Genomic DNA, 22494 nt, shown 5'->3' with positions numbered 1-22494 from the left:
TACACTTTTCATAAAATGGCTAGTGATCTTCGTTACAAAACATTCATTAAGAAAGTAGTATTTCTTTTGTCCACTTGAAGTTATTTGTAATATATGATTTATGTTTATTTTGCATGAGTGGGCGTGCATGATACCCGTCATTTTTTCATGTTATCTTAATGGTGTGAAAAAAAATTGATATAACCACCGAAGGCATACGAAGCGTGCTTATGATTATTAATGTACAAGAGGCTAGTCAAAGTGTTCAGACGTGAACTGCTTAAATACCCTAGATGGAAGACGATATGAAAGATTGACATAATCCAGTAGGTCGATACACGTTTTAGATCATGCATCGATTGTGGATGGCGTAGTCCACCAATTTCGCTATGAATGGTCAAACATTGTGAGAAGGCAAATAAAGTGTGTGTGGGTGGGGTGGGGTGGGGTGGGGTGGGGGTGGGGTGTTTGAATAGTAAAGCATCTTTTCTTAACCCTTAGCTTGGTTTTTTCTTCCATTCCTCTTTGTTTGAATATTGCCATGTTTGTGTAATTCAACTTTGTTTGACCATTAGACTTTTAAATAGTGTTCCATGCCCAATACAAGTAACCATGATGATCATGTTGATGTAGAAGACTTGTCGTCTTCATTAAGTGTTAAGATTGTACTTGAAAAAACATTCAAAATGTCAATCTTCGGTCTGACCTTAATATTGAATGTGGATGTTAGACTTGGCATATTTAGTCTATTTTGGATAGAGATTTTGTGATTGATCTAACAGTCTGATCGTTGATTGACTGTGAAAATACCCTCTCGCTGACACAACCTTCTTACGTTCCCTACATATTGCACTTACACAACTACATTTTTAAACTTTTCAATTCGTCATTCTTAAGTTTTATTGTCGTGGGCTTCATATTCTAAATATTGTGTCCGGAAGACGCCAAAACACCCGCTTCGCATTATATGGGCTTTATGAGCCATGGCGTTTTTGTAATAACGCTAAATTATTCAAGAATTGACTAGTAGATGAACATGTAGGGCTGACATATCGTGTATACTCGTACACGATAAGACACAAAATGTGTATACCTGTACACGACACGAAAACTTATCGTGTACCTGTATCCCAAACACGAACCTGTTAGTACCTGGTATACACGATAAAATACGATAATACACGATAAGAACTGTTTAGAAACACATATTTGACAACTTGTTTAGTGAAACAAAAGCCAGAGAGGGAATGTTCGTGAGTGATGCCGAGAAACAGAGAGTGAGAATGTTTTAGGAATTTAGGGTTTATGATAACTTATAATTATATATACTATTGTATGGAGTAATCCATATATTTAATTATAAAAATCTAACCAGGTACTTAACATGTACTTAATAGGTAGACATGTATTTTCTATGTTTAGACACGAAAGCAGTTAAGACCTTACCTGTTATCTGTTAAAATTGTATAGGTACGTGTCGTGTATTAATTGATAGCTCTATGAACATGGTGGTTGCAAGTCAGAGTGACCATTAGGAAACAATTGAATGCTATTTTATCTTATTTTTTAATTTTCTATAATAAAACATACCATATACATATGCTAAGTTTTTTTGTTACGGTTATGATTATGTTTTGTGTAAGATGGTTTAATATGTTTTAAAGATGCATGGTTTAATATTATATTTTAAATAAAATATACGAGTATATGCCAATGAATTACCAAGGGAAAACTAGTCGGTAATTAAACTTAAAGGAGTCCGTAGGTACATGGTCTCTCTAGTAAATACATCGCTCATGAGCCCGTCGGTAGTATGTTAGAAAAGATGTCTGTGGACGATGCTCTAAAAGTTGTCAATGATTACTCGACAATGTTGATAACATTAACCAGCTTAGCCACGGTCATACTGATGGCTATTTGTCGACAGATTTCTGTTGGTAATTAACATTATATATATGCCTGAAGCATGACATAGTACTCAAAAGGTTTAAAGAATCCAGAACCGAAGGAATTTAACATGAACCTTAAAACCAAGAAAAAGACATATGAATCTGTTACTCACTAAGCATATATGGCACATTATCCACGTCACAAAGAATATCCTTAAATAGGACGGCATACTTACTAACAGGACATCAACATCCAGACAATATCAACTTGTCATAATCGAAAAACAAGCATATAAATCCGTCACGTTCTACTTATATTACGAAGCTACACGAATATGCACTCGGGATTCTCTTACGCGTCTTTATTTTATGTAAATATCCAATATAAATACAAACCACATATGTAAATAACTAAATATATAAAACGTACCATATGTTTAACAGATAACAGTCTAGCTAGCTAGTTGCATGCAAAATGAAGAGAGTTGGCTCACAAGAGTTTATAAATGATGAAAAGGCGGTTTTAAACGATGAACCATTGTCGTTTTTTAAACTTTTAAGCTATGCAGATGCGCTAGATTACACGTTAATGGCGTTTGCATCTTTGGGTTCGATTATCCATGGGCTTGCGCAACCACTTGGTTATCTGTTGTTAGGGAAAGCTATAAACGCGTTTGGTAACAACATAAATGATGATGTTGCTATGGTTAAAGCCCTCAAGAAGGTAACAATAATAACTTGTTGTGTACTTTGTGGGACTTTTAATCTTGTTTAACAATTGTGTAATGATTTTGGTTTTCAGGTTATACCATTTGTATGGTACATGGCTTTTGCTACATTTCCAGCTGGAGTTATAGGTGAAACTTATAATTTAGAAGCTTGTAGCTTTCACTTATGATGATAACTAACTTATGAATTTAAAATGTTTTTTAGGGTGTTTTAAGCAATATATGACAAAAGTTGGTTGCTAATTATGCAAGTTGTGTGTTTAAAAAGGAGAAAATTTTCGCAATAAAAAGACATATCCAAACTAGCCAATCATGACTCGATAAATAAGCATCACGGAGCATTCACATTTCATTATTTATCTCTATATAATTTAATAAAAATACGCATTTTCTCTAAAATTTGTTTATTTTTTAGAAACCTCCCACATCTCATTCTCTTATCTCTATCTTTGTCATATTCATATACTTATTTTATTATTTTTCTCTTTTTCATACACCCACAATAATTTTTAGATATTTGACTTTTGGCCTTAAGAAGTTAAACTTCTAAAAATTGTAACTCTACTTTAGAGAATGGGATGTGGGGGTAAATTAGATGATTTTGTTAGAATTTTCTATATAATTTAGAGATAGATTAGTTTTAGAGAAGGGGATGTGAATGCTCTAAGACGGCTAGAAATTAGCCGGGCACAAAAAACCTCGAAAAATACAATGCGGTCCAATAAAAAATACGCATGTAAAAAGCGTAGGTTAAATTTAGCTGGCAGCTAGAATTTAGCCCCCGCTTTTCAAGGTTTTCTGTGCTTGCTAAATTCTAGCCCCCTAGCTAGTCGTATTTATTTGTCGAATCATGACTGGCTAGTTTAAACATGCCAATTTTTTTAAGACTAAAAGTCAATTTGTATTTTGGAATTTTGTCAGTCAAAATGTCTATTTTCGTGATGTTCTCTTTGAAAAAGCATAGTGGTTTAGAATGTTTGGTTTGGGATGTGCAGAAGTTGGAGGGTGGATGTATGCAAGTGAGAGACAAGTTACACGGTTAAGATTAGCATATCTGCAAGCACTTCTTAAACAAGAGATAGGTGCTTTTGATACAGAACTGACAAACGGGAAAATCATCACCGGTATTAGTAGTCACATGAGTATAATACAAGACGCTATTGGCGAGAAGGTAATCTTCAATACCTACACTTAAATGTGACAACATGCGCATGTCGGATTTGGCCTTTTATAAAATAGTTATATCCGTCAAATATTGTCAATTACATAAAACCATATAACTTTAATAATAAAATAACAATAATAAACTTTCTCGAATATAAAATAATTAAGATTAAAGCTTTCTTTTTGGGTAGCCCTTGTTAAGCTCTTTTTTTATTTTTATTATTTTTATTTAGTTTGTATGTTTTTGTACACAGTTGGGCCATTTTCTGTCGTGTTTCGCAACCTTTTTTACCGGAGTGATAATAGCTTTTATATCATGCTGGGAAGTATCATTGCTCACCATATTGGTTGTTCCTATGATTCTTATAATTGGAGCCACTTACACAAAGAAAATGAACTCCATTTCAGCCACAAAAGCAACATACCTTGCAGAAACCACAGTAATGGTGGAACAGGTATATTATTAGCCTTCTTGGCTTCTTTAATCTTATTTATACGTAACTCGTGTTTATAAATTATTATTATTAGTATTGTTATTATCATCATCATGATATAGACTTTAGTCTGTGGACTGTTAGAAAAGTGTTTAGTAAGTTGAGTTTGATTCTTTGCAGACGATTTCTCAGATTAGAACAGTGTTTGCGTTTGTTGGAGAACACTCTGCAATAAAATCTTTTTCAGAGTGCATGCAGAGACAGCTAATTATAAGCAAAGGAGAAGCGTTGATTAAAGGAGTTGGAACCGGAATATTTCAAACGGTAACGTTTTGTTCGTGGGCTCTGATTGTGTGGATTGGAGCCATTGTGGTTGTAGCCAACAGAGCTAAAGGTGGTGATGTTATTGCAGCAGTCATGAGCATACTCTTTGGAGCCATGTTAGTTATACTCCTTTTTTTATCCGTTAAAATATTTATAATATGAACCGACACTTTACAAGTAAACAAGTCAAAATGTCGGTACCAGGTTTAATATTCATTGAATTATTATTATTATCAGATCGATCACATATGCAGCACCAGATATGCAAATATTTAACCAAGCAAAAGCAGCGGGAAAAGAAGTGTTTGAGGTGATTAACAGGAAATCTGCTATAAGCTATGATGCAAAAGGGAAGACACTTGAAAAGATTAATGGAAATATTGAAATTCGCGACGTGTATTTTGCGTACCCGTCACGCCAAGAAAAAACAATTCTTCAAGGATTTTCGTTATATATTCCAGCAGGAAAAGTTGTGGCTTTAGTGGGTAGTAGCGGCTGCGGGAAAAGCACCATCATTTCTCTAGTCCCACGATTTTACGATCCAGAAAAAGGTAAAATACACAAAATTTGTTTATGTAAACTATATTATAGATATGGATCTAATTCATTTGTGACGGTCAGGCGAGGTGCTAATCGACGACCATAACGTGAAGGATCTTGACATAAAGTTTTTAAGGACAAACATAGGAGCAGTTTCGCAGGAGCCCGCACTCTTTTCTGGCACCATTAAAGATAACTTGAAAGTAGGCGGAAACAAAGATGCGGATGATGAACAAATAGAAAGAGCATCAGTTATGGCAAATGCACACACTTTCATATCACAACTCCCAAATCAGTACCTAACAGATGTAAGTGTATTCAATATAAAGGTCTAAATATGCTTATATGCTGACATGGAATTTTGTAATAATAAGGTAGGACAAAGGGGTGTACAGTTATCAGGAGGACAAAAGCAGAGAATTGCCATTGCACGGGCCATATTAAAAGACTCTCCGATATTGTTACTTGATGAGGCAACAAGTGCTCTTGATTCGGAATCTGAAAGACTGGTTCAAGATGCACTTGAGAGTGCAATGAAAGGAAGAACAGTTATTTTGATTGCACACAGGATGTCGACAATTGTTAATGCAGACATGATCGTCGTCGTGCAAAATGGACGAGTTACCGAAACGGGAACTCACAGTAGTTTGCTAAAAACCAGCGAGTTTTACAGCAATTTGTTTAGCATGCAGGATATCAATACAGACGGTGAATCAAGGTTAGTGATTGTCAATTCACCGTCTGTATATCAATAATAATCTACTTGCTTCAATAAAAATGATTTAGCATCTATGTTGGGAGTTATTAGAATCAGAACACACTTATTTATTTATAACGATTTTTCTGTTTAACAGTTCATCAAATCCTATTAAAGAACAGAAAGAACAGATCCGAATAAAGAGACAGAAAGAACCGATCAACAGGTATCGGATACACCTAGAGAAACAAACAAAATCATTAAAGAGACTCTTACGAAAGATGAACAGGACGGTAGTGTGAAAAATGATATATTTTTCAGGATCTGGTTCGGTTTGAATAGGCAAGAATTTGTAAAGATTGGTGTTGGCTCTTTTGCTGCTGCATTTTCTGGCATTTCGAAACCGGTTTTTGGATTCTTTATTATTACAATAGGTGTTGCATATTTTAAAAGTGGAGCTAAAGAGAAAGTCGGATGGTATTCGCTGCTATTTTGTGCAATTGGTTTGCTTTCACTCTTCAGTCACACCGTGCAGCATTATCTTTATGGAGTTATTGGGGAGAAAGCCATGACAAATCTTCGGCAAGCTTTATATTCAGGTATTTGTTGAAATATTTTAGACATGACTTTATGTTTATTAGTATTGAACCCACGGCCCCGTTTACGTAATTATATTCTCTAACGCTACTCGTAGTCAGAGCTGAAAAAAAAACATTTAATGAGCAAAAACTGTGATTTACTGATTATTACTTTATATGTTGTAGCTGTACTAAGCAATGAAGTAGCATGGTTCGACAAGCCCGAAAACAGTGTGGGATCACTCACGTCACGAATCATAAACGAAACATCGACAGTGAAGACGATAATATCCGATCGTATGGCGGTGATTGTGCAATGTGTTTCCTCCATATTAATTGCAACCATTGTTAGCATCCGAGTCAACTGGCGGATGGGTCTGGTAGCCTGGGCAGTGATGCCATGTCACTTCATAGGCGGTCTAATTCAAGCCAAGTCCGCCAAAGGGTTTTCAGGCGATACAGCTGCAGCACATTCAGACGCCGTTGCACTTGCTTCGGAATCAGCAACTAACATCAGAACCGTTGCTTCGTTCTGCCACGAACAACGAATACTTGAAAGAGCTGAACGCTGTTTAGATCCGCCGCTAAGAAAGAGCAGAAAACAGAGTTTGTGGTACGGTCTCATTCAAGGCGTGTCCCTTTGTTTATGGAACATTGCTCATGCTGTTGCATTGTGGTATTCAACGGTTTTAGTTGAGAAAAAGCAAGCGAGTTTCGAAGATGGAATTCGATCGTACCAAATATTCTCCCTTACCGTACCTTCGATCACCGAGCTGTGGACTTTGATCCCAACGGTGATCTCAGCCGTCAATGTATTAACTCCAGTCTTTCAAACACTGGACCGAAGAACAGAAATTGAACCGGATGAACCCGAGGACCCACCTTCTAAAAAGATCATAGGGGAAATCGAGTTTCAAAATATACACTTTAGCTATCCGTTGCGCCCGGAGGTGAAGATACTAGATGGCTTTAGCTTGCATATTGATCCGGGGACAAAGCTGGCTCTAGTCGGGCCAAGCGGAGCTGGCAAGTCGTCAGTTTTAGCTCTTATATTAAGATTCTACCTTCCTTCATCAGGAAGGATATCGATAGATGGGAGAGACATAACACGATATAACTTGCGGAATTTAAGGAAGCAGATCGGATTAGTGCAACAAGAGCCGTTATTGTTTAGTTGCTCGATCAGGGAGAATATCTGTTACGGGAAAGAATCGGCTTCTGAAAGTGAAATCATCGAGGTTTCAAAAGAAGCCAACATTCACGAATTTGTAAGTAATCTGCCGGACGGGTATGACACGGTGGTGGGCGAAAAAGGGTGTCAGCTTTCTGGGGGACAAAAGCAGAGGATTGCTATTGCTCGGAGTTTGTTAAAGAGGCCGGCGATCATGCTTCTTGATGAGGCAACGAGTGCTCTTGATGCGGAGTCAGAAAGAGCTGTGGTGAGTGCAATGGAATCAATCAACCGGAATGGAATCGCTGGGTTACAAACGACACAGATTACAGTTGCACACAGGCTTTCGACGGTTGTATATTCAGATACCATTGTTGTTATGGAGAAAGGTAAAGTGGTGGAAATGGGTACTCATTCAGATCTGGTGGCAGTGTCAGAAGGAGTTTACTCAAGATTTTACAGGATTCAAAGCATGAGGTAGACAGCATCCACATTGTCAAAAGTACTTTTCGAGTTTTCGGTCTTCTGTTTTCTGCAGAATGTGGCTTTGGTCAATCCAGTCAACAAATTGTTTTTGTCGATTCGCTAGTTACTAATTTGGTGTTGTAATTCTGTTATGGACTTATGGATAGATCTATTTGTAATAATAATATGTAATAAGAAAAAGGAAAATATACTGCTAGCACTGTGGCTGCTACATTATGGTCACACTCATACCTTGTGTTTCTTGTGAAGAGCTCACAATCATTTCTCAACATGGTCTTGTAGTTATATTTAATTAATGATAATTCTCACAATACGAGTAACATTGACTCTTGACAGAGTAAGGTTAAACCATAAAACCGTATCTACATTTTGTAAACTTCATTTTAAGATGGCTTAAAAACAACACTACTGTAATATTAAGTACAAATCAAAGCTTACAAATGAAGTTTGATTAATCAATTGGGTGTTTTTCAGCCCGCCTAGATGTGTAATGTGAAGAAAGCAAAAGCAAAGACAAGAAAGCGCTAGCCACAAAAATCGCATCAAACCATCGATGGTAGAAATCGAACTGAATGTCTCCCCCTAATACGTCTGTAATAATCACTCTGCCAAAAATATACAAAACAAAATATTAACATTGCTGGTCATTTATAAGTGTATACATTTACTTTGTCTATTTAAGTTAGTTTTTTATTTAATCTCCCAACAGATCAAATAAATAGATTTTTAAAAAATTAGCTTTAAAAAAAATCACCCAATGTGTTATCAAATGCTTAAAACCTCGACGCTCACTTTATCAAAAAAAATTTAATAGCGATGTTAATATTTAGAAGTTAAATGTAAAAACATTGCAAAAAAAAACATTATTAACCCTAAATTTTTCTCTGTTCAACACTTTTTTTGCTATGTCATAAATGGACAAATGGTTGAAACAGAAAACTGGTAAAAGTTTAAAAATTAAAACATCATTAACCCTCTTAGTTAATTCGCTATTAAAATCTTAAAAAATGTTTAAAGAGGAAGCACGCCAAATGATGAGTGGACTCAAATCGATCGAATGGGTCAAAAATTTCCAAAATATTTTTAGATACTTCAAACCTACTAATTCACTTTTTCAAAAAAGAATATATTATTATTTTTAACAATATAGGTTTATAATCTTGTTTAAACCAGTTTAATTAATTACAAAATTTAAAATTCCTTTACTCATCAGTGGGTCAAACAAATAAAATAGTAAACTTAGCTAAAAATAAAGGGGCCAAAAAACATCCCAAGTGTTCTCAAACGCCTAAAACCTCCCAAATAATTTTACTAGCAAAACCGGATTATTATTTTAGCAATAGAGTTTAAACCTTAATTAATTCATTAACTAGTTAAAAAAGAAAACAAAATCAACAAGATTAAATTTGTATTAAAAAGTTTAGCATTAAATTAACATCCATATAAAGCAAGGAATAATATACCTGTATTCGTTTGCTAAGCTTTTTCTGATGAGAAGAATAGAAGATAAAAAATACATCCCCATGATCTCAGATAAAAACAGAACAACATTGCTAGAGGACCCACTTCCAACTCTAGAAACCGCAAAGAACTGCATATGCATACAAAAATCAAACAATTTGTTACAATGCCTTCTGTAATTTAGGGTTGTCAAATGCAACTTACTTTCACCTTTTGTCAATGGATCAATGGATGTAAAAAACATATAACTAAAAAAGCAGGCCGAAAATCATCCGTCTTTCATTTATTGCATAAAAGCTCATGAATCTTTTTTTTTCTTTTAAGTTATATTGAAATAATACAAGTTTTGCAATCATTTATGAAACCCTAATAAATCTTCCAATAGGTAAAAAAAGTTGGAAAATATGTTTCCGGTCAACCCAGCCCATATAACACTTACTCGCTTTCATCCGTTACCCAACACACCCATTTGATAAAGTCAACTTGAATAGTCTTGCAAATCAAGCAGTAGCTTAACCGCTTTCTTACAAATGGGTGGATGCAACTATGTTTTACCCCAAACGGGTCAAATGTTGGCTAAAAACGAAAGAGCCTAAACTCGAACGTTGCATGAAGTGTACATTTTTTATGCTAAAAAGTCTAAAAGATAAAACCTCCTAGATAATTTTATCCAAGAAATTAGCTTTACTGCAAAAAAGTTACAGAAAAAAGTATAAAGTCCGAACAAAACATGTTTCTGGCCAATCCAACACATATAAAAATTACCCATTTTGACACGTCCATTTTTCCAACTTTATAATTGAAAGGCAGATTGAGAAGCTAGGGTTACCTTCATCAGATTATTCAAGAACCCGCGAACAGATATCACAACCAGCATTCCAATGAATAAAAGAGATATATACTGTCCAATATGGTTATTGATCATTAGTTAACACTTGTTTTACTAGAAAACAAAAGTAAGGTTTAATCATTTGATAGAAAAAGCAGTAAAAAGAACCTGGGACAATAACGCTGCATCGATGCCTATATCAAAAAACTGCAATGATATGCTGATTGTCCTAGTCACAGGATCAACTGAACCAGCCTGTTATATTAATAGAATACTACATTAAAATACAAGAAGACCAACAAGTCTCATAGCACAAGAGGAAAAATTGAGCTCTGGTAGTAGAACATAATATTAAGTAATAATTAAATGAAATTATAGGATCAATGTGCGCACCTCCTTGAAGACAACACTCTGCAAAGACTGCAAAGTACAATTGAAACAATCAGATCACGTAAATATTATAAATCTAAATTTCAAGAAAATAACACATGCACGTCCTACAATATGCAGTTAATACTTAATAATTGGCATACCTTTATCATTTTATACACACAATATACTGAGCATGCGTAGCCAAGTAGGTTCTGCAAATGGCCCTTCCACGTTCTAGAATATGCAGCTGCTTCCTGATAAATAAAACTTAGGATTAATTGGTTTAAATAATTAAAAAAATGATTGGGTTGATTTGTAATATAATTATGTCAAACAAGCCATGCCAAAAAAATTCACTGAAACAAATTAAACATCTACCAAAGTGTACTTTTGATTGAATAAAACCTCCTAATCAAATCATTCAAAACATAGATTATTAATGTAATAATATAGTTTTGCAATCACATTAACATGTTACGTATCTATAAAAAAGCTTAGAATGGTAACTGTGGTCAAGGGTTGCTGACTGTGGTCAAAGCTGAGGGTAAACATGCCATTTACTGTTTTTCATCACAAAATATACTTTAGCTTGCCGAAGCTCATAGATTTCCAAGAAAAGCTGTTTTGAGAGCTCTTCTAAAGCTTGAACCTCAGATTCCAAGCCTCTAATATCTTCAAATGAAACAATAATAAAAAACTGGAGTGAAACATAATACATAAAAATAACTTAAGAGCTTACAAGCAGAAAGTTAACTGAAATTGCCAAGAAGCAAAAGGTTATATTATTACAAGCAAATTAATTAAGATCCATATTACTAATTTACATGAACAAAATCTTTGTAAACACCTAATTCATTACATGGATTATGATGTTTCTTTCGGGCTGATTCACAATATCTTCACCTTAATGCTATATAAATATATTTATACTTTTCTTATAAAGGGTTGTATAATTGAAAATGGATTTCACTCTAACCTTGTTCCTTCTGGTCATCTTGCACAGAACGCACAACTGTTCCAACAATCCGCTTGAAAAAGGACCCCGCCTTAAAGTTCTGCAAAAAAAAGAAGAAACAAGTGGCGTTCAAACAACTAAAACCTGGTACCTCAAAAGGCAAATATATATAAACTATAATAGAAAAGTTTGTGTCCAACAAAAAATAGCTTTAACTAATTTGTTTTAAAAGACAGCCAAACCTCTTCTTGTCCTTGAACTCGTTCTATTTCCATTTGGCTAAGAATGATTTTCTTTTTCTTTCCAATACATGTCTCAATTGACTGCATTAGCTGTCTTTCCAATGCCTTGATTTCAATTTCTTCGATTTCTCTACAACAATAAAGTATATAAGAACATCAGATGAGCAAGTAATTAATGATACAAACAGACAAGGAAGAGAAAAGCATTTACATAACTTTCCTACATATGATGTGATTAAGATACAGACTACAACTTTAGACCCCGCATGTATCAATTTAGTTTTCTTTTGTTATAGGACTTAACGTTAAGGCTCAAGAAACCTAGCCATATTTATTAGATGCAACCATCTTACTGAAAGATAATAAGATGTCTATTCGGTGTAAAAAACAATACTACAATCTAGCTACATACCAAGAAAATTAAAAACAAAAACAATGGTACACAGGCTGCTTATGCAGTTGCTGTCTAGAAAAAAATATAGAGCAAGGCTGTAATGAAGCAAGGCTAAAGGATACGTATACGTGCTAGTAAACTGTGGATCAATTAACTCAAAATAAATTACAATGGAGAGAAACCTCTATACATACACGAAAGAAATCCCAAAAAAACCTAATTTGGGCCAACATGCCATATAATAACAAACCCTAATAATAAAATGCTAAAAACTATAATTAACAATCCTCAAGTTGGAGCATTGATGTTAATCATGTCCACCTTGTTACAAACAAAATTTAGAAACATGGTCACCACTACTCCTAAAGTAGAGCATGAATGCATGATTTATAAATTTTGCATCTTGAACAGTAATAGAACATCATTCATCTTGTTGTTTTAAATTACTATTGCAATATCACTGAACTTCCATACTTGGGTTTATCACCCAAGTTCTACCTAGAGCCTTATCTCTGATACCATGTAAACTGGATTTAATTAACTGAAAGTGAATTAAAACGGAAGAAACCCTCAATCTATACAGAGCATTAACAGCAGATAAACCACTTTACAGGCTATATACTAATAGACGCTAAAAAAAACTAATAACTATAATTCACAGTTAGTGTAATATACTAATATGCATGAAAGCACTTAACAAGCAACTTCTGGGCCTTTTGTGCTCAACAAAAAAAAAGCAACTATTTACCAAAACGATAGCATGACACTAAGTGCGAATAGAAATGTGTGTTTGAGTACTTAAAAACAATGGCTACAAGAATGCGTAAAGTAATGCATATCAAGACTAACATCTTAGACACCATTTAGAACTGTGATAACATTTAATTTCAAACAACAAGCATACAGTATAGTGTTTTTCTATGTGTTTGCATAAATTATAAATGAGCCCCTGGATGCTTTCAAATTCATGGGTCTAAGGGTTTTTGGGCACAAACATTACCTAACATTTTTTCCTTGATCTAATAACTCAATTAATATATTACCTAATGAAGAGAGATAAATAACTGTATGGCAAATTGACAGCTCCAAAACCAGATAAAACAGCCATAACTGTCACACCGATTACTCCAATTCTACTCACAAGCTGTGGAATGGTGAAAAAACCTGCATTATAATCAGAACATCAACATATCAATCGGTAACATACGAAAAACAGAAAAAAAGTTAAAATGCAAGTGAAATAGATTCAAACCTTTATCTGGTGAAGGCATTGGAAAATGGATTCCCATACGCCAAAAAGCATATAGAAATGCCAACAAGAATATAACAGCTCCAGTTGCAGCTCGTTGCTTGCTAACACCTTTCATACATAACCAAAATTTAACAAACAGATAAAAAAATGTTACTTAAGAATACGAGGCATATAATAAGTGCACATTGCATACCACTTTTGCAGAGCATCAAGTAACAATGATAATAAGGCAACATGAACACCAGTAACGTTATCAAGCATATTAAATCCACCTTCCAGTTCATCCATCTCGCCCTATATAAGTAATACAACAATATTACAATTGTTATAAAAAGTAATTAGGCACTATGCAGTCAATCTCGGTGGTATCTTGGTTATCGGTCCTCATGTGAAATATCGGTACCGATAACATCGGCGATACTGACCGATATTTCACCACCAATATTCCCGATATCAGTGTTTTAAGTCTTAATTTTAAACTTTTGGTGTCTAATGTTGGTGTTTTGAGTCTTAAATAGTTCCTGCTTGCTACAATTGTTAGTGTTTTGGCAGTTGCAAAAGGATAATTTGTTAATAGTAGGAGAGTATACTGAACAGTTAGTGTTAAACTGCTATATATATATATTATATGTATATAAAAATTCTGCACGATATTAAAATTACCGATATCTCACTGCGATAATCTCGGTCGTCAACCGAGATCCGATATTTTTCCACATTAACTGCTTAGATTAGGCATTAAACACCCATACTTACAGAGGCATAACAGAAAATAACCCTAACCAAAGACAGATTCATAATTTGACATATATAAGCTTGAAACCCTAACCCTAGCATTTAATAGCAAGTAATATGTAGTGTAGGGTTTATTAAAGAACATAGCATACTCTTTGGACAGAATAGGAATGATCTCGAACAGAACAAGCTGAAAGAGGTTGCAGGAGAAAGCAAAAACGACGCTGAAGATGATCTGAACGAGTACGCGTTTTTCTTCATACTCTTTGTACAGTCGCCGGTTCAGAAACCAGAGGCCGGCCCAGCCGAGCAGTAGTAGAGACCCAAACACCACCACTCCTTCGTAAATCGCCAATCCCCAACCCATCCAGATCTAATTAATTAATTGAGTGATTTCGCTAGGTTATCGGAATAATAATCGTTACAGCCGATCGATCATGCCGGTGGCTAATTGCTCAACTGAGTTTGAGTTACCGTGTAACCTCCATTTACTTGTCACTTTTCAGGCAGATGCTACTCTTGGCTTACGTGGCGTTTTGTGAGTCGTGCCGATAATAAAATATAAAGTGTGTGTAAAAAAATCGAACCCACTGTGTTACTTACCGGTTTACTGATCAGCTCAATTTTAAGAAACGAAGAAAGACTATACATAGTTACATCAAGCCTATGCGTAGCGTTGGGGTTATAAATTGGACGAATTGCGACACGTGACGCCGGTCAGCAAAATATATGAATTTGTTTCTGGGGTGTAATGGTGTTGTAGGCTGATATATATATATATATATATATGGGGAAAGTTAACGTACAAATGAAATTAACTTGTTAGAGTAATTATATATACAAGTAGAGTAATTACATAATTACTCTATGATAATTACGCTACTTGTATATATATAATTACTCTACTTGATTATCACGTTTAGCACGTTCATTTCATTTGTATTTGATCCAAACCCTATATATATACTACACACAAACATATATAATAATATACATATACACACACACACTAACAAACACATTTCGCCCAACAAATAATTGCCGCCCACCCCCCTTATAGCCCCCAAAATCGCCCGGGGGGCGGTGTTGTAGCCCTATTCGCCCAAAATCGTCCAAACTCTTCGCCCACTACGGGTAGTATATATGTTATAGAAGATGTTATAACAAAACATAGTCTTAATCGGGCTCACGCTGACTTAAGAGTTTGGCTTGGGCGTTCCCCAAGGAAACCATACTGCCGACTGTCACTTGACAACCGTTGTGCCACCACAAGAGCAGAAGTCTCTAGTGTAACTGATGCAGCGTACAATGAGAATCCGAAGGCTAACACGTTGATTATTGGAATACCCGTGAAATCCTTCCCAAACCCCTAAATTCGACCCAAAAGTCAAGAACTTGAAAAGTCAAAAGTTTTTTATTAATTCTGATAAATAATCAGTCAGATTACATTCATAATAACATATATATAGAGAAGCCAAAATAGGTTTGGGCCGAAATAAACAACTAAAGGCCCAACAACAGCCCAAAACAAAACACAAAAAGTAGACGAAAATAAAAGTGGCCCAAAAGTGTATCTAGAGGCCTTATTTCGAAAAAATAAACGGGAAAACCCGCCTACAGCGGTTACCACAGCGTGGCCCACGTTCCAACGGTCGTTTTGATTGGTAGAACGCCAGAAACGGAGGCCCGTAGCCCAAGTTAAGCCCATTTTCGTGAAGCCCCTTTTGAAGCGCGATCTTGGTCTCCAGAAACATAATGGCCTGGTCTTCTATACTTGGGCCCACATCAGTAACACACGGTGGGACGAAAACCCGGGTGGGCTCAGGGTTCAAACTGACAACTTTTGCACAAGGTCTAGCTCAAATCCTTCATTGCTAATGTCCACGCAAATGTGACAAAAGTGGTATTCAAACTTGAGTCTCCACTGGAGAACTCAAGCCTCCTATCACTAGACCACAAGTGGAGAATAAAATGTACCCTGATTTGATTATCATTTTACCTAAATGTAGTGAAAAAATGGTTTTTAAATGTAATAAACGGTGTTTCTTCAGTCTGTCGTACCAACCAACTATAGCTCAGGCTTGTGCTCAAACTGAACAAGTCGGCTCGATTGAAAAACAATGCATTTAACAATGAATTTTTGACACTTTCAATAGTCTACTCTCCGACCTTAACAAGGACTCGACACCGACAATACTGACACGAAAAGAAAGAAAATCGGGCGAATAATCAAGCAAAAGTAGTTTGGTAACGAAAGGTTACACGAATTTTGGCAAGCCTTGATGGGCTTAACACATTCATGATTCATGTGTATAAATGATTGTACATTGTAGCAGATTTTATTGTTGTATCATGATTTTGCAACGATGGCCAAGTAACACCAAACTTCGTAATTTGTTTTTACGATTTAGTTTTTTAATAATTCAAACTTTCAAAACCGGATAAATATAAAATGAATCATATTAACCTACAAACGTTTCTTAAGACTATATATAAATAATTAATTTATTAAATAAGATTACAAAGCTTAACATTAAATTAAAAAGAATATTATCCAAATAAAATGGCCTATAACAGTCTTGATAACTTTACACTTTGTATTAATAGCTATAATCATAATTTGAACTAATACTCATCTACACTATGGTGCCCTGCTTGCGGTGCGCGCATATAATGTATATATGTGTGAACCCTCGGGTGGGCAAAAGTAAAATTGCACTAATTTTGACGTTATTTTACTAATTTTGTGAAAATAACGTTAAAAGTGATGGAAGGTTAATCAGGCATCATGTGGTGGCGTTGATAGCCGAAAGACAAGGGTACATGCACCAATCAGCCGGCGTCCCGGTGATTGAGTGCTATGTGCCTTATGTAATACGTCCAAGGCTTGATGCAAAACTACTATCGAGCCGGGGGTCTCACCGGAAGCAGCCTCTCTATCCCCATGGGGTAGAGGTAAGGCTGTCTACATCTTACCCTCCTCAGACCCTACCATAGCTTTGCTATTGGTGGGATATACTGAGTACGATGATGATGATGATGATGATGATGACTCATCTACACTATACTTCCTCCTTGAAGACAACTACACATAATTCTGAGCTTGACTATCTTCTAGACCAAGTTCCAATGAATATGGACCGCAGCGAGTTGCTGTGTTATGTCACTTATTACCATGGTGAGTGATGACACGTCATCCTTTTCAAGCACATCACTCACAAGTCACTAGATCATTTGTATGAAATTTGACTTGCAAATGTTTTAAGAGCCTAAAAACAGCACCTTTAGAGATGTCAATGGTGAACCATAACCATACGCCTTACTATCGTTCCATAGTGCAAATCCTGTGAAGAAAAAAAAACATCAAAAATAAAGATTTTCATCTTCATTCTAAAATAAGCCACAAAATACAATTATCAGGTTATGCTTATGATTATTCAACCAAAAAATATAAGGTAAATTTCTTGAAATAGAAAGATACTTTCATTTTATCAATCAGCAACCATAAGAGATTAAGAGAAATTACATTGCTATTATGGGTTAATAAAATAAATGAAAGGATGTAGCTATGACTGATAACTTTCTATTTAAGTTGCTATAATCAGTAAAACAGATGTAGGTATTTTGCTATTTTAAAGCGTTTAACTCCAAAAAGACTTATCTAATTCTGACATTGATAAGCTAATATAAGACGTGTGCAAAGAGCATATTAAAAGTGCAAACCTATCCAAAGAAATAAGCCAACTGTTGCAGCCAAGAAGAACTCCTTGCTGATACTTGCACAACTGAATACATCCATAATCATGGTTATTAACATATATATATAATTAAATTAGCTAAAATTGCTTAAACATTGCATTATTTATTAAAGACTTACAGGTACATGCATATAAGGTTTCCCCATCCATAAAAGAAAGATGCCCAACAGGAACCAGTAAACCTGAAAAAAAGTGTTAAATCAACCCATCATAATGAAAACCACATTAGTGTATGAAATTATAATATTTCAATCAAATTTAATGCAAGTTTGAGGAATATAAGAATGAATTGTACCACATGAGATCTTTAACAGAGTGCACGCGGGATTAAAAGTCCATTTCCAGTCATGGCAAGCAACATTGAGAAAGCTGACAACCCTCTAATGTTTTCAGGATTCAAGAAATTTGTCCACTGTTTAAAACCAAAAGTTGTTAATTATTTAATTGAAATTTATTTTATAAACTCGTGCATTGAATAATATTTATGAGATATATGCTAGCTACCATTTGTGCAACAGGCATCCACATGAAAAGAAGTGTAGCGGTCCATCCAGATATTGATCCAACAAATTTGGTAGCATTTTCTGGAAGCTTCCCTATTCGAGCCTGCAGATATGTCAAGTAATTACAAAATTTGGAGAAAAATGAACAAGTAGTCCCTGTGGTTTGACCATATTGCAACTTTGGTTTCCAGCTTTTAAAAATTGCAAAGTTAATCCAAACATTTGTGAGAGTGATTAACATGACATCACTCTTCCGTTAAAAACTAACAGTGAGTATAACGGTAAGGACTAAATGCGCAACCCACTCACAGCTGTTTTGACTAATTCTGTAACTTTTAAAATCTAGGAAACAAACTTGCAATATGGTCATAACACAATGACCATTTGTGCAATTTTCTCCAACTTTTAACTAGAAACTTAATTAATCAAGCATAAGTTAGCTCACCATCACAACAGTGACCACTGCTATCACAAAAGATAATATTCCTGGCAAGATACTATTTGGAACATAAGGTACAAACGTTAACCACATGACCTACATTATATTTATTCATAACAGATTAACGAGAAATTATATTATTGAGTTTGGAGCTACAAAATAAAGAAAAAAAGAAAAGATTATATTACTTGTGGAAGTGCAGAGAGGCCAGCAATAGTAATGAAATCCTCCCAAAAGTTCCAGATATTTTGATTAAGCAATTTGAAATAATTAAAGAAATTAATGAGGAGACCGGAAGCAACGACAACAGAAGTGGCTGTAAAGTGTGGTACGGGCATGGATCCGGCCATGGCTAGTTGAGTGATAACCGCATATGTTGATATAACTCCCAAAGTTTGAACTATCATTGCTTCGGTTTCACCTTTTTTTGCAAAATAAGATAGTAACGAAAGGTTTCCAAGAAGTCCAGTAAACATTCCCTGCAAAATAATGTGTGATTTTGTGGAGTCAAATATATATTAGGATTATTAGAACTTCAAGTAATCATCTAAGGAAGGGTGTTGGGAATTTGTCCATTATAACAGCTTATATTGAGTTTTGAGAATTTCCACTGAAGAAAAATGTTTTATCTTAGATTGAACTAACCTGATTTCAATAAGCAGCTTTATTTTACTTACTTTTATTGGAAGATTCAGAAATTACAAGTTTTCTCTTAAGGGGAAGTAAGTGGTGTTGTAGAAGTCGGGATATCGGCGACTAATCGCTAATCAACACTCTACCAACCCGATTTCACCTAATCAGCCCATTAATGGTAATCGGTCAAATTGGTCAAAAATCGGCCCAAATCGGACCTTTTTTTTATTATTTTTCTAAAGGCAATTGGACCTTGGTTTTCTCACTGATTTGTTATGTTTAAGTTTAACTGTTTATATTTAAAGTTTTATGTGAACTATTTTATATAACTTTGAAAAATTACACAGAAAATTCCAATCTAAATAATACCTATTAATTGTCAATCGTCAGTATTGGAAAAATCGGGATTAGGCTGCGATTAATCGCTAGCTGGCCTGATTAATTTTTGGGTAATTGGCGAGAAAAGTGGTAGTTGGACCTAACCGTGCTAGCCGGACCTTAATTCCGGCAATTCCGTGTGTGTGTGTGTGTACATAAAAATGCGCATATATATACAAATGTGTTTGTATAAATAAAACTAAAAATGATATAGAAAAATCCCAGTCCGATTAATAGCTAGTCCCCACCCACCCCACTGGCTGACTAGCAAGTTCTACAACACCAGAAGTAATAATAGCTAATCAGTTAGCTACAATTCTTGATTCTGATTATCTTACATGTAAATCCTTAACTAATCAGTTTTCAAAACTTGTAAGTATTATCTAATTCTGACTATTTCATATCACACAATTACTCATGCAAAAAAGCAGAATTAGAAGAGTATATATGTATGCATAGTACCAGCCATGGAACAGCAAAAAGGGCAGCCTTATTTCCAGCAAGAAGATTACGAGCATTCAGCACAATCTGAGGCAGCTGCAGCAATAAAAATGGGACATTTGCACCTCCAGCGAATTTTGCAGTCAGTGAATCCCATTGCTTCAAACCCTAATTACACAAACATAAAACTGAATTTTAACTTACAAAAACATATAAATAAATTAAAATATAATCAATAATATTCATATTCAAACCTCCTTCTGTTGGTCCTCTTCTTGTTGGTGAATAGGATTTGGGATATCGGAATCTAGAGCCCGTAGGGATTTCACTCGAAACGAGTGATTATTATTATTATTAAATGAAGAAGAAGAAGAAGAAGAAGAAGAAGATTTCAGAGTGTAGGTTTTGAAGTGACGAATTATGGAGAGTTTTGAGAAATGAGAGTGATGATGAAGAGAAAGCCGTGCATTATTATTAGTGGTTAACGGTCGGAGAGGCGGAGCTCCGGCCAGTGCCACCACATGACCCACCGTCATTTGTTATGTTATGTTCTGTTCACAGATAGACGATGATGGGCTGGGAAATAATCGGGTCCCAATTTAACGCTTTCATTTACGTTTTTTGTGTTTCGAAACTCATTTATGTTTTTATACATGCATTCTATCGAAAAACGAGTGCGGGGTATCAATATCGATACTAAGACCAAGTGTACTGGGCGACAATATAGGGAGACACCAGGCGATAAGGGGCGAGAATACCCCCACGCGGTAGTAGGGGCGATAGGGGGGCGGCATTAACTTGTCGTTGTGACGTGTGTTGGGTTAATATTATTATATTATATGTGTACGTAATATATATATACACACACAATATATACACGATGTGATGGGGCTATAAAACCATTACACCCCTAAAATAAAAATTATACATTTGCTGACGTGAGGTCACGTGTCAAAATCTCCCCAAATTTGTAGTCCCCACTACACATAGTCTAATGGTGTTTGGTCTAAATTGGTTTGATACGGTACATGTAGTCGGTAAAAAAAGATTGACCTCTAGTTGATAGGGTTCGATGAGTCTGGGTAAATCTTTACTTCAGTCTACGTGATAGTGCAAAAATCCAGTTGAAACTATCGGCTTCAAAAAAATAAAAATTTCTTCTTTTTATGAATTCATTATAATAATCTGGATAATATAAATGAATCTAGATGACATATGTGATTGTGTGGTTAAAAGAACTAAAACAACGACTATGCAACTAATATTAATAATTATTGTAGTAATTACGGGTAACATAAAGTGGTAAGTAATGCATAGTTAAACGAATAAAAGAGCAAATGGAAAAAAACTCAATTGTATCTATATGTTCTCCTAAGAAAATTTGTAACTCAAAACAAAACTTTGGCAAAATTAAGGCTAGGAAAAACGCATGTATAGGAAAATATAATGTACAAATCAAAAAAGGAAAAAAAGGAAAAAAATTAAAAGAGGTGTTCCTGAGTTTCATTAAAAGAAAGAAAAGGAAGGGATTGAAAAAAAAATGATAAATAAAATAAAGAATTTGTATCTTTTTAAATTGAAAAGATTTGAAAGAAAAATAAATTGAAGAGAGAGGAGATAACAAAAGAAAAGATAAGAAAATAAAACTTTTTTTCCTTACCTTTCTTTTCATTTCATAAATGTAAAAATGCAAAACTAGTTTTTTTTTCAATTAAAATATTACGATAATTTTTAGTAAGTTATAAGTAGACGGGTTTATTTTCCCGTTAAATATTATCCTTTGCTAGAAAGTAACAGTCAAGAGTATCAACAATTACATTGCCAACATAAATTGTCATCAACCATCGGTTATAATATAAATTATTAAAGTTCAATTTTCAGGTAACTTTTACCTTTGCATACAAATGTATCAAATATCACAAATATTAATATTACCATTACCAAACAATAAAATAATATAATTCATTAACATAACCCTAAGCATCCTTATATATAGAGAACTTGCATGTGCCATGCCATTGATACACTTGTCTCAGCCATCTGGCTAATAAATAGACCATCTTGGATCCACATACTTCGGCTTTTTAATACAAATGAGTGATCCAAGATTGA

General features: G+C 34.8%; 1 protein-coding gene and 2 pseudogenes across 3 annotated transcripts in view; 1 reads left to right on the top strand and 2 right to left on the bottom strand.

The window, feature by feature from the left end:
• Positions 1–14660, bottom strand: part of LOC143553199 (GPCR-type G protein 1-like) — a 111398-nt gene extending 96738 nt beyond the window's left edge. Inside the window, exons 1-13 of the mRNA XM_077043237.1 lie at positions 14383–14660; positions 13689–13789; positions 13496–13603; positions 13287–13407; positions 11850–11979; positions 11629–11707; positions 11236–11324; positions 10814–10906; positions 10674–10700; positions 10449–10535; positions 10281–10352; positions 9454–9581; positions 8415–8595 (exon numbers count right to left, since the gene is read on the bottom strand). Coding sequence (XP_076899352.1) covers positions 8442–8595; positions 9454–9581; positions 10281–10352; positions 10449–10535; positions 10674–10700; positions 10814–10906; positions 11236–11324; positions 11629–11707; positions 11850–11979; positions 13287–13407; positions 13496–13603; positions 13689–13789; positions 14383–14597 — 1404 coding nt within the window. The 5' untranslated portion in view covers positions 14598–14660 and the 3' untranslated portion in view covers positions 8415–8441. The remainder of the gene's footprint in view (positions 1–8414; positions 8596–9453; positions 9582–10280; positions 10353–10448; positions 10536–10673; positions 10701–10813; positions 10907–11235; positions 11325–11628; positions 11708–11849; positions 11980–13286; positions 13408–13495; positions 13604–13688; positions 13790–14382) is intronic.
• Positions 2331–7991, top strand: LOC143553198 (ABC transporter B family member 19-like; annotated as a pseudogene). Its single transcript, XR_013138790.1, has 10 exons — positions 2331–2592; positions 2671–2725; positions 3592–3767; positions 4015–4215; positions 4375–4634; positions 4756–5069; positions 5140–5366; positions 5433–5776; positions 5913–6354; positions 6520–7991. The product of XR_013138790.1 is annotated as an ABC transporter B family member 19-like (transcript).
• Positions 14661–17288: 2628 nt separating the features above from the next.
• On the bottom strand, positions 17289–20918 carry LOC143553159 (maltose excess protein 1-like, chloroplastic; annotated as a pseudogene). The gene is made up of 9 exons (XR_013138785.1): positions 20637–20918; positions 20404–20550; positions 19119–19409; positions 18937–19026; positions 18493–18594; positions 18284–18400; positions 18108–18170; positions 17954–18015; positions 17289–17574 (listed from the first exon to the last, which is right to left on the bottom strand). The product of XR_013138785.1 is annotated as a maltose excess protein 1-like, chloroplastic (transcript).
• Positions 20919–22494: the final 1576 nt, after the last annotated feature.

The sequence above is a fragment of the Bidens hawaiensis genome, unplaced genomic scaffold (genome assembly GCF_021521415.1).
Source record: "Bidens hawaiensis isolate Kalapana, Puna unplaced genomic scaffold, B.hawaiensis_p1.1 tig00017157_1, whole genome shotgun sequence".
In the NCBI taxonomy this organism is placed as follows: Eukaryota; Viridiplantae; Streptophyta; class Magnoliopsida; order Asterales; family Asteraceae; genus Bidens; species Bidens hawaiensis.
Note: the sequence above shows the minus strand (reverse complement) of the source record. Positions and strands in the feature narration are given on the sequence as shown.